At 32.4% G+C, this 13,234-nt stretch overlaps 1 protein-coding gene across 2 annotated transcripts in view; it reads right to left on the bottom strand.

The window, feature by feature from the left end:
- LOC125072251 overlaps positions 1 to 13,234 on the bottom strand; it is a 45,758-nt gene that overhangs the window by 14,701 nt on the left and 17,823 nt on the right. For both annotated transcript variants that reach the window (XM_047682787.1, XM_047682788.1), the window contains exon 3: positions 4,082 to 4,198. In XM_047682787.1, the coding sequence (XP_047538743.1) occupies positions 4,082 to 4,198 (117 nt within the window). The remainder of the gene's footprint in view (positions 1 to 4,081; positions 4,199 to 13,234) is intronic.

The following is a 13,234-nucleotide window of genomic DNA, read 5'->3' as shown; positions in this document are numbered from 1 at the left end:
ATACAGTCCGTACATGCCAAATCATTTTGAGTCTTTATATAAATATGCAAGACCGATTTTAATTTTCAATAATAAAAAGAATTAGTATATAGCGTTTGACCTAGTCTATACCAAAGAAAACTATCTTACGCCAAATTAAATTAAAAAAAAACTTCAGGTAGTTTTTATAAGTGAATCGTGTGTAAATGTATTCATTTAGAATGGCATATCATGGGTTAAACATGCGGTAGTGGCTAGAACAATATACTAAGGTGTTGACAGCCAATCCTCAAGAACCGATGGAGCTAATTTTAGCATCTGTATACGATGGTGGCGCCTACACCATTTTAAATTTCCACTTTTCGAATTCCCACGGCTTTGGATACTGTAGAATAGTCACTTGAAGAAAATCAGGAGTACAGAGTTACCTAGAGTTCATTTAGACTATTAGATATCATTTAGATTTAATGATAGTGATTACTTTATGTTATGACTTTTATTTCAACAATGGAATTTAGATGAGGATAAAGTCGACGTTGGTTTCTTAAAAGTGTCGTAAAAACTGCGATATAAAATTTTAAACACTCTGGAAACCCACCGATTCGTATTTAATGGTGTATTTTTGACTTAAAAATATTATTGTTTTTAAGTGTCAACACCTGGTTTCGCGAAAAAGTCTTAAAAGAAAATGATGAATACAAAGTAACGTAGGATGGTATTTGACGCCAACCACGACGCCACGGCATGTAATAAATATGTTAGTTTATAAAAAGAAAAATTATATTAAAATTATTATTATTATTTGTATTAAAATACTCATAAACAATTTTATAAAGTAGTTAGAACACGTGAATCTTAAATGATGATTGTGGGTTCTGGTCTAGTACCACAAGTTTTTATATTGTCAGTTTAGTTTGTAATTCATTTCGTGCTCAGCGTAGAAACGAAACTTGCATGTGTGACATTATGCTACAAATCTATCCGCCAATATTCTTTGGACCAGCAGGAATAAACTCCTAACTTTCTCCTAACGAACTTTCTCCTAATGAGAAGATGAACAGGGTTTTGCACAGAAATGGGATATTTACAGTTAACGATTACTTTAGTGGAATATTTCAGATTGATTAATTGGATTTTGTTCTGAAATTACCTAAAAGACCATAAGTTAATATACTCACTAATCGTAATTCTGTAGTGGTCATTTAATGTACATAAATTATTATATAATAATAATCAGAAATAATTTATCATATTAAGTCAATATATAAATATATTACTAATATACTCGTAGTTGTTAGTTTATCATCAAACAAATATTGATTTTGAATTAATTGAAATAATTGATAACAATGAAGACTAATCTTATATAACTGAGGCGATACTTTATTTGTAAAACGTACTCGGTAAACAGTATTGTATGAAAACAGCTTTTTGTGCTAGGTGACCTACCTCTTTTATTGAGAAACGTTATTCGATTATTGACTTTGCCGATTCATAAATTCAAAATATTGAAAAAACAAATAAATAAAGTATTATTCAACACAAGATTATATAGACGATAAAAAAGCGTGGAGATACCTGTTGACTCTCAGGCAGGATATGTTGTGTATTTTAAATGTTGGAAAAGAGTAAATACTTAGTTGCCGTTTCTTCACGGTAGAATCTATAGAGTTGGCAACTAAGTTATTGCCGATTTTGTGGGTAGGTGGACTTTACACTTTCTTTTGTTTTGTGATAGTAGTCAAACCATCTAACCTTTATTTTTTTCTAATGGTTTAGACTTCTTACTTTAATTTAGTAAAAACCATATATCGATTAGTATTTTAGTTTTGTTTTTATCCCAATTAAAAAATGGAAGTACAGGACGTGCACTTCAGACATATTTTATTGTATTACTTCCGAAAAGGCGAGAACGCCTCGCAAGCACAAAAGAAGTTAAGAAATAAGAAATAAGGTTCTAAATTTTAATCCTCTGACTTAATTTGCCTAGCAGAAATACATTTACGCCCTTTCACACACATAGATAAATTGATAAAATTTGTAAATATAGCGTAAAAAATCTGTTTCATGTAACACGAATCAAAGACCTATTCGAGATTTACGTGAAAAGTAAATCAAGAATGTATCGAACCGCAACATCGAAATCTCCAATGAGTGAGGGCATAAAAATTGTATAAGTTACGATAGCGGCTCACACAAACTCACATTAAATCAGTTTGATGTATTCATTAGCCGCACTCTGTCTTGTGTACGTTTTATTGGCTTTTAAACGTATCATTTTATGTTTCTATGCAGAAATAACTATTATTCTGGAAATTGTTACACTTTTTACAACACAGGAAAAGTCACGTGGTTTGAAATGAACAACGCCAGAATTGTGTCGTACAAGTATCTATCTATTGGAATTACATGATCTTTTAAAATCTTAACTATAGCAATCTGTAATTGTTCCACAATTGGGCAAAGGTTTCTTCTGACATTTTGAGGAGGCTAGGAGCTGAATCCACCAACTTGTTTCATCTTCCAATGCTTATTAAGAGTTATAGTTAGTTATAGTCGTGGGCGAAACCGCATCCAGAACACTATACACTATACAGACTTCTTACGATATTTTTCTTACGAAAATCTGATTATAAATATATATATATATAATCAGATTTTAAATGTCCATTTCAAATAGTTTTTCTAATGACATTTAATATATTATGCTAAGAAAATATTATCAAATAGTATTTTTGCCAAAACAATATTATTTTGAATAAATACGCCTTCGTCTAGTCGCTAAATCAAATTCCAGGTCAAGTTAGTAAAAAGTTATTAAATTTTGTCCAAGTAATTATCGTCCACTACACAATACACTACCGTCACTCGAACAGTCTTGATCTTGATCTCACAAAACAAACACTAATAAAATTAAAGATCCGGGAAGATTTCTGTGAAGTTCCACGTACATTTTTTGTTTTTTTTTTTATGGGTCATCTGATGGTAAGTGGTCACTACCGCCCATAGACAATGGCATTGTAAGAAACATTAACCATTCCTGTAATACTGAGTACTGCTGTTTGGCGGTATATAGAATATCTGATGAGTGGGTGGTACTTAGACGGACTTGCACAAAGCCCTACCACCAAGTAAATTCATCTTGTGCCTAGATAAAGATTAACTTTGAGAATGAAGGTTGCATGAAAATGTGCCATATCTGTATCCACTAACTCGTATTGGAGCAGCGATGTGGAGTCAGCTTAGCCTTTAGTCGAGGAGTGAGTCACCAAAAGATTGTTTTTTTTACATGTTTATTTAACGACAATAAAAACTTCAGGTGGTAAAACAATATTGTAAACATGTATCTTAATTGAAAGTGGTGCACGTAAACAAGACGGCATTGAACCTGACACCGCAGTATTGGCAGACGATTACTCATCCATCGGTCTCATTGGGTAATTGATACACTTTGAAAATCGGCCAACAGTTATGAGACGTGAAATGTGTTATGAAATAATAAATTATCAACAACGAGTTACGTCCTTAACGTTTTACGAAACATTCGATTACAGTAACAAAGTTTGCCTTAATATGTGTTATATCCGGTTTCATCCTTTCTGGATGATTGTTTGTTACTGTTTTTCGTGAAAACTATTATTAGAGCTTTTATACCTTTTCAGGTTTTGTATTATTTGTATTCTTTGCTCTATTAAAATTATTGTCTTTGGTAATTGAATAAAACAAAATTAAAGTTATTTTCTTATTGCTTACTATGATTAAGTATCTACTGAGTTTCTTGCCGGTTCTTCTCGGTAGAATCTGCATTCCGAACCGTTGGTAGCTTCATTTAAGATAGTTTGTTAAATGACGATTCAAAAGTGCTCGTAATAGCCTACTTGAATAGTATATTTTGACTTATTTTTATTACATAGCAAATAGTTTGTGACGATCAGATCGAAATTGTAAATACTTTAATATTTCAATTATATCTGTAAATTAGTAGTCTAGAACATGAAGATACCCCTTACTGATACAAGTGATACATATTAAGTAAATGCAGAGACTAATTTCATGAATGTCAATAGAATTAAGCTGTCGTCTAAGATTTTGGATTACTTGCCTTTCTCCTTGTCCGCGTCCTTGGTACGGCTCTGGTCGAAGAAACCAGTTGTGAGCGCCTTCCTCTTGAGCAAGTACGCTCGTCTCTTTGGCTTGGTCGCGACAGCTGCTGCATTATCTACAGATGGACAGAATTTAAGTATTTGAATTGATAGAAAAGTAAATTATATTAGGCAAGGCTCCTCTTAAGGAGATATTCGATAATTACTAATAAAGCCTAATCCAGCCCCAGTAGGAGTAAAGATCAACAGTTTTATCATTTAATTGACACGATATCTTGACGCGGTATCGATAGAAAATTAACAACTATTTACCAATTATGGGACATCTAATATACACAGACGAGCTCAGACATTTCAAATCAACATTTTATAAGTCAAACTTGTTGTTTAACATCTGACATCTCACATTAGTAATAAGCATCTATCATTATAATATCCTCTCGGAAAATTGGTTGCAACCATGTGGCAGCCAACTCTACTCTCACCGCACGCGCTCTTTGGTCAAATCAAATAGCGCACGTTGCACTGGCTTACTGTTTTACACTTCCAGCCCTTTTTACGAAATAGCTTCCTCTGATGGAGGAAATATGTTACCCATCAATAGGATCTATCATCAATAGGTCTTACCATTAACCTCATTTAATCAAGTTTAGTATTGTTTATAGATTACGGAGGTACGTAAAACTCATTAGGTAATATGGATCGCAAATTTTGACAAATCCAGATATTTTTTTTAACGAGCTGTAGTTTATAAATTGTAGGTTTTAAAGATTTTCCATTAGTCCCCGAACACCTTTGAGTTTTTTTTACTATCAGTAGATATTAAAGTATTAATGGTGACAAAATTTTCGATGTTCGTTACCGTTTTCCCATAGTGTGTGTATATCACTGTTGACATAGTTTTTTTTACACAGCCGTGACCCTGTCATATTTTGATGATTGTAATGTACACAACCTCGACAAGTTCACCTCATTAACAATAACTAATTGGAATGAAATTCTCCTAAACTAATGAATGCCACGACAGCCAATTTGTTGATATTGTTTGCACAAAATCTGTATTCGTACACACCTCAATCCATAAGAATATGACATGAGCTGTTAGCTCATCTCATATCTGAGCTGTTTGATCTCTCATCTGTGAGATCAGAAGAAGGATCAAGATTGCCAACTTTCCAACTCTAGAAAGGTTTCCGATATTTCCTAACAGAAAAAGGTTTTCATTAGCCCGATCCGTTATTAAGAGGCCGTATTTGCAATAAACCTTAATTGAAAGTTAATTGACGGCTTTTCTATTTTAAAATAGATATACTGTCGATCTTTATATATAGTCTTGTTAATCTTATCTCCAGGTGTTAAGTGTAATCATAATATTATGTTTTTATCGTTTAACATTTCCTTTTGCAAAAAAAATCAACGTAAATATTATCATTCAGCCATCAGTCGCCAAGAATTCTTCAAAAAACAAGTATCGAGTTACTGCACTTCGATTCTCTGCTCAGTTTTCGCGTACGTTGTTTACTCGAGGAAAATTTATTGCTTTTTCACTAAGTATTCCGATGGTAAATTTAGGATACATAATAAATACGCCTCTCAGACAAATAAACGATAATGCTTTGATAAATTGATATTGTTATATTGCTTTACATAATATTGGATATATTTATGTTTGGAGGTGATGCTTTTGTGGATAGAAAACGTATTAACTCTCAATCGAAAGGACGCTGAAAAGCGACGAAAGGATGCTGGTTTTTTTAGTGCTTTTCTATTTATGCTACGTCATACTCAGCGGTGAAAATAAAGTATGAATCGGAATTGAAATAGTTTATTGAACGCTTTGAATGGATTTAGCTGTGCTTCCGCTCTTGCTACATGTGGTTATGGCGCTCTTTTTGTTATGTAATGATTGGGTATTTGAATTATTTATATCTTGTGATCGTTGGTTCAGTTAGCTCATTGGCTGGTTTATGAAGTCGCAGATACCGATGTACTGGATTCAAACTCTGCGTCTGATCATTGAATAATTTTTGTATATTTTGTCCAATATTTTGTTTGCAGTGTGAATACTCGCGTCCCTCTGACGTCTAGCTGTTATTTCTATATCTGAACTCCTTTTGATTACATGTATCAGGAGAATACACTTAGATGGATATATCCACATACTTGGGCCCTTCTAATATATCCTGCACACTTTACCGGAATCAGTAAAAAGGACGAAAAATCCCACTCATCATATATTTTCATGATGATAAAACGGATCCTAATAATATAATCATTCTCGTATATGTCTATCTATGCAGCCAATTTTCTCACGATCTATTTGTGGAGAAAACAATTGAGACTTGAAATTTGGTATTAATAGAGTCAGACTAATTCTGATTTTGAAAATTGAATTTGGAATGCAGATCAGAGCTAAAGTTTTTTTTTTTTTAAAAAGCCGATTCAAAGTCAAATCTTATCACGTATATTAAATTTTCGACGCTGAGGTAGAAAGAAAAAATAAAGTATTTTAATGAAGAAAGTAGATTGAAAACTCATACCGTGGAGACTGAGCGGAGCGACATTAGTGTCACTCGTGACTGTCACGTGTACCGAAAATTTTAAACGCTCATTAATATTTGTATTTAAGCGTTTCTGATGTGAAGAAAGCAAGTGTTGTGTTTTAAGACTGTAAAATAAAACTTCTTGAAGCATTTTTAAGGTTCTTATGACTTTTTTGTATTTTTTTTATTGTGTTTTTTCATTATCATTTGTTTTATTTTGATGATTGTCATATGTTAGTCAAACTCAAAAGAGCTTTTATGAATATAGAATTATTACATTTACTCATTGACTGTCTTAGCATAGTATGTTATTTGTTGATTAGAAAATCATCTCATAAAGAAACAAGCGGTTTTTTTTATACTGCTTGCTTAACAATTGTTTTTACATTATCATTTTTCATATTTCTATTTGAGACGGCATAGGTGCGAACATTTACTTCCCAATGTATGTTATCATCTAAGAATTCATTAGTTTTATATTATCCTTTACACAAACGAGCTTTAATGCCTTTTTTTTTATTTTTTTGAGTTTAACCATCGATTCGATTCTTCACAAAAATAGATGCGACCTTAGCTCTACAGTATTATATAGCGAATCGCCACAGATAACCTATACACCAGAGTTTATGCCACAGATTATATATCAGACGGTGTTACGTATATATAATCTGTGGCATAAAGATGGGATTCCTCAGCTATAGAGCGACAGCTTACTTTATTATAATGCCAAATTCACTGCTAGGCTAAGACTATGGCTTAGGCTTATTACATCACGCTGCGCCAATCTCGGTTAGTGGATACGCCGAGCACTAGGTGAATTATAGAAACAAATTAAGCCCATGAAAATTCATCGATGCTTGCCTGGGATGAACCCGAATCATCGATTAAGATGCACGCTTTGTAACCACTAGGCCATCTCGGTTCAAATATATCAAACAACCAATAACTACGTAAATAACATATTTCTTTTAATATAAACACAATAAAGATTGTAATATAAATTTAAATAACGGTCAGATAGTGGTAATAGTGAAATATCAACAGTATTAAATTCACGAATCTTAAATAAAAATCATAGTAACGATGTAAATCTAAAATGATTTTTATCTCCGCGTAAAGAAAGCCGCGTGTAACGTAATGTTCTAGAAGATAAACTGTGACAGCACTGAGAGCGTTGTGACACGAAAATAATAGAAACAGCTAAACGAAATGAAAATAAACATAAAAATCAAGGAGATTTAATTTAGAATGATTTGTTGTCTCATTTCGATTTGAGTTAATCTAATTATAGTCTCTGTTGTAACTGACTAGTACCTACATTGTTTCGGGATATTTTGAGATGGTCTATAACGACGCGTTACAAAACTGAAATACTATTTGCGAATATCACACGCTGAATTTAGAAAAGTAACGTGATTAATAATTACAGAATTTCTTTTAATTCGGTTACAGTATATTATGTAGATACTTTTTTGTAGACAAACTAGCTGTGTCCACGACTTCGTGTGCGTTTGAATATAATACAAAAAAGATATTGTTCAGTTCGTAGATTTTACTATAAATTATTAATTCTGTATTAGGCAGCTTTTGTGACATCAAGTCGTTACTGGGAGGCAGCCGACGTGACGGCGGAGTGGTTGTATGCGCGAAGGCTGCGCGCGGTACTGAACAGTATTTGGATATTGCAGCGTGACTGTATTATTATTTCATATATAGTTCTAAAATAAAAACAGCCTAAGTTAATCCTTTTTTCATCAGCTATCTGCCAATGAAAGTTCCGTCAAAATGGGCCCAGCCGTTTTACAGATTAGCCGCAACATCGGACAAGCAGTCTAAATTTTTCAAAAGTGTTATTTTGGTATGTGTACCCTGTATTACATTTGCATTTAGTAAAAAGCGGTTATTTTAATATTACAAACAGACACTCTAATTTTATTATATTTATTAAAGAGGATTATAAGTATGTCCTTGACTGATACGAAGTCCACTAATAACCGTGCACGGCATATTTAAGCACACATGTTTTTTTTTCTTATAGGTAGACTACGCCATTTTCTGAGTGGTCACTGTACATACATATTGGCGCTGTATGAAATTTTAACCATAATTCGCCTAGTGGCTGCTTTGTGATACCCATGAAAACCAGACGGACTTGCACAAAGCCCTAGCACCAAGTGTTCGTAAATGCCAGTTTTTGTTGTTTTTTCGCGAAACTTCGCATATAACTCGTCACGTATATCAATTATAAAAAACACTTAGCACTTGATAACTTAGTAGTGCTTGAGCAGATTAGAGCCGGGATAATAATTCGTTTAAGATCAACGCTTTCTACCCACTGAGCTAGGTAGTTATTATAAGGAATTTATCAATTTTTAAAAAGTAGTAATATTGTTTATGACTAAATCTTTTTGTCTTTGATTAGTGTTTAATATAAGAATAATAGTATAAAACAAAATCGCTTATCGCTGTCTGATTTTGATGCGGTTTTTTTAGTAGATAGATTGATTCCAGAGAAAGGTTTATATGTATAATAATACATGCACATTTCTAAAGTGATGTCGTGTACATAAACATTTTTTGCGCTTACATTGCAAACGCTGGCTGAACCCTACGAGATCGATCAAAATAATGTACTACGGTATTGCACACATTAAAAAGGTATTCAAAAAAGTCCGGGATGGTATATGTCTATCTCATAGGGATAACTCACATTAACTGTTTTTTGTCCTTTACTTTTGACGAGAAATAATGGCTTATTTTCGAAGCGATTTTAAGAAATACAGCATTAATCCTTATCCAATTAAATACCTTAAATACATTGTACATTTAATATAGATCAATATGGCTATTACAGAATGTGATTTAAATTAATATTTTCGAAGATATTACAGATGTAAAACTATATGTATTGTCTAACGACTGAAAAACTGTGAACGTTGTAAGCATTCTGTAGCATATTTAGTGGCAGCATTGCACCCGTGCGAAGCCGGGGCGGGTCCCTAATATAAGAATAATTGACAGTGCGCCAGAAGGTATGTATGAGTAGGGTCTATGCCGGAAAGCTCTGTATTAATAATTAGTATAAAGTGTAATTAGTAGTTAATAATACATTCGTCTTATAATAATAATACAGTTAAAATCGAATTCAGCGTAATTTAAACATTCTCTAACTATATTGTGTGGACAGTTCGGTCTCCATCTCAACACGTGTAATGTGTTTGATACTAAACAGCGCTCAATAAGAATTCGTTAGCGACGTCTCACTGTTTTATTATGAATATTTAAGATGAGTTTTTTGTAGGAATAATCAAAACAACATGTGTGCCGATCGTTTGCTTTGAAACACGCAAATAAGTAAAATTAATTAGTTTATGAAAACTCGCTCCGGACGTAACACCCACTTGAAGTGATTTGAACAAGGCCGTATCCTCTGCCGTATATTATTTTAATTAATTATTATATTTTATTTCTCGGGCCACTACTGAGAAATTGGATCGTTATAATAAACTATTCACACATTAATTTTAATAAAAGAATAGTAAAATGATAAATGTTCCCGTTTATTTTACAACTACAAAGCAACTGGACACATACATCATTTTTTTTATAAGGCAGGCAGTGGTCCCCTCCTCCCATTTCTTACATTGCCAATATACCACCATTACACTGGCTGCGTCACCCTTCTAGCCCGAACCAGACAAAAATATTACTCTTTAGCGGTCGAACGTTTGCCGGGTGCGTGGAACCTAACCAGAAGGGCTTGCATCAAGTAAACTGTGGTTATCAAACTGTGCTTAGCATTATAAATTGATAAAGACAAAATTATTATTATAACTAAATTATAAAGACACTCTTCCAATGCGTCTAAAAATATACCGAATAGAAAATCTGTTGCAATTGTTTAAGATGATATTTATAAAGTTATGCAATTTAGTTTCATCTAACAAAATATTTATAAGCTTAACCCAAACTTCATAGCCGACCAAGTTATCACTAAGACGAGAGGCAGAACATTCTTTAGATATTCTATCTTTTATCTTTACAAACGACATAAATAAAACGATCGAATATACTGTTCAAATTATTTATGACTGCAGTATTGTATGTTCATAAGATGTAAATGTATTAATTGGAATGTCATACTAAAACTATAAAACACGTAGAACAGATATATTCTTATGATATACTAAAAGACTATAATGATTTTTATATAATTTATACTTCCTTCAGACTCGGCAGCTGATTCAAGGTAATCCAGACCGATAGTGTGAGCTGGCAGAGCTTCGCTGTCAGGTTCGCCGTGGGCGATGTAATCGGTCTTTATTAAAATATCTGCCACTACACATAACGTGATTCACTATTCTATACACGTTGGAGATTATAACACATAAATTTAATTTATATATTTTTTTATTGGTTGTAAGATGACAGATGAGCAAATGGACCACCAGATGGATAGTCGTTACTCTTAATCATACGTAGTGGCATTGGAAGGTGCCTTATTTGACATTGCCAAGACTTTGCCATGGACGTATAAGTAAATTAAACTCATGCCTTAATTTGCCTTTTTAATCGAACTCAAGAAATAAACATCTCATTGAGAGTTTTCACTCTTATCGATAAGATAATGTTTCTTATAAAAATGTTTTATTTTTTTATTCATAATTAAAATTAAAATTAAATAACTATGAACCATTGATAGTAATTCATATATTTATTAGCACAGTCATGTTAAATTTTTCAATGTACAACTTTTATTTACAGACATACATTAAATAGTGGATTTATACATTTACTTTAAGTCAAAATTGATCTGGATAAAATCACGCTTATTTATTGTTATTTATTAATGGAACTTAAACAATTACATAGGTACTTAATTATTTTTATAACACAGCCGATATAAGACTGTGTTATAAAAATAAATTCTTAATAATGTATAAAAAATTCTGCAATAATTTTCATTTCTTACTTTGATCACGGTTCTTTTACCAAAGTTCATTCACTAGTCGTTCAGTAAAAACTGTGAACAACCTTTGAACGCTCTATTTTCATGATATCATCTATGTTTTACATGTTGTGCAATAAAGTATTTATAAATAAATAAAATCCAGTTTGATTAATTATTTGAATAAGACGACTCATATATGATTGTTCTACAAAAGATTTACGCTCTAACAGTCTCTAGCTACTCGTAGTTTAGTAGACGTAATGAAATAGATTTTATAATAAATTACTAACTCTTAGTCTATGGTCACTTAAAGATGTGGCAATAACCACAGATTAAATCTAATTTGCATTACAGGCCACTGTCGCGAACACTTTTAAGATAACGGCGCGATGGTATGTGCTATATTTAGGATAAACGCGATTTACCGCGCAAATTCCGATACACACTCGATGTGCTACAATAAGCCAATCTCTAGAAGAGCGTGCGAAACTTTTTCAACACTACTAAGTCTCTTGTTGAAGTTAATCTTCTGATCCGTCCCGAGAATTCTAAACCTCTGAGCTCTTTTTATGTGTATCGTAAATATTATGAAAACATTCCTTTAGCTTTTACTCTGGATAAATCAGAAATAGCACTGGAAAGACAAAGTCATGGTCAAGTACATAATGTTTAATTATGATCGCCTCGTTGGTCCAGTTGCTAGTTAATGCGACCGGCCCGAGGTCCTGGGTTCAAAACTGTCATTGGGTTAATCTGTCATATAGGTTCACTCTTATAAATTTTCATACACACTACAAGAAGTATTACTTCAAAAATACATCTTTGTTCTAACTTACATGGCAATCAATCAAACTGTGTCGAATTTAAAGGCTTCTATAAGTATAACTAAAACTTTAAAATTAGACCTGTAATTATTGTTTTAATATTGATACATATCCAGTGATTAATCGTTTTTATAAATCAGATGAAAAAAATAGATTTAAATTAATTCTCTTTTAAAAATTATATTTTTGAAGATGCATTTTTGATTTATTTTGAAAAAAGCTAAAAAACGTGATATAACTCAAAAATTGTACATACATACATATAAAGGTTAAAATTATCGCAAATAGCTACCCCTATCATCTCCTAATGGGAATACTTCGAATTACCATTAACCCTGTATATCATTGTTATTATATTATATAGGTTAGATTATAGTTTGGTGGTAGGGCTTTGTGCATGCCAGTCTGAGTATCACATATCATATATTCTACTGCCAAACAGCAATATTTAATATTAGTTAATTGTTGTGTCCGGTACAACTACAAGCTATGAGAAATTGTTAATATTTCTCACATTGTACAAGTGGCTTTTCTACTTTCAAAAGTTCATAAGAATAATTCCTCTATTTGAAAATGTATTACTAATTATTAAATCATTTAAACAAAGTGCACAATATAGTCATAGACAAAAATCAATAATAATGTCGCCTAGAACTCACGAAACAAATAATGTCCAAATTTGTTAAAATAAAAATCGCTGTTTCGCACAACTGTCAGTTTCTGTCACTCGCTTGCATTAAATCAGCTGTGGACAATTGACCGTAACTCTAAAACTCAGTATCGGTCAGTCTAATGGTATACATATACATATGTGAGTTAATGAACACGATAGAA

This window comes from Vanessa atalanta, chromosome 21 (genome assembly GCF_905147765.1).
Source record: "Vanessa atalanta chromosome 21, ilVanAtal1.2, whole genome shotgun sequence".
Lineage (NCBI taxonomy): Eukaryota > Metazoa > Arthropoda > Insecta > Lepidoptera > Nymphalidae > Vanessa > Vanessa atalanta.
The sequence above is the reverse complement of the archived record's forward strand: the minus strand, read 5'-3'. Positions and strand labels throughout refer to the sequence as shown.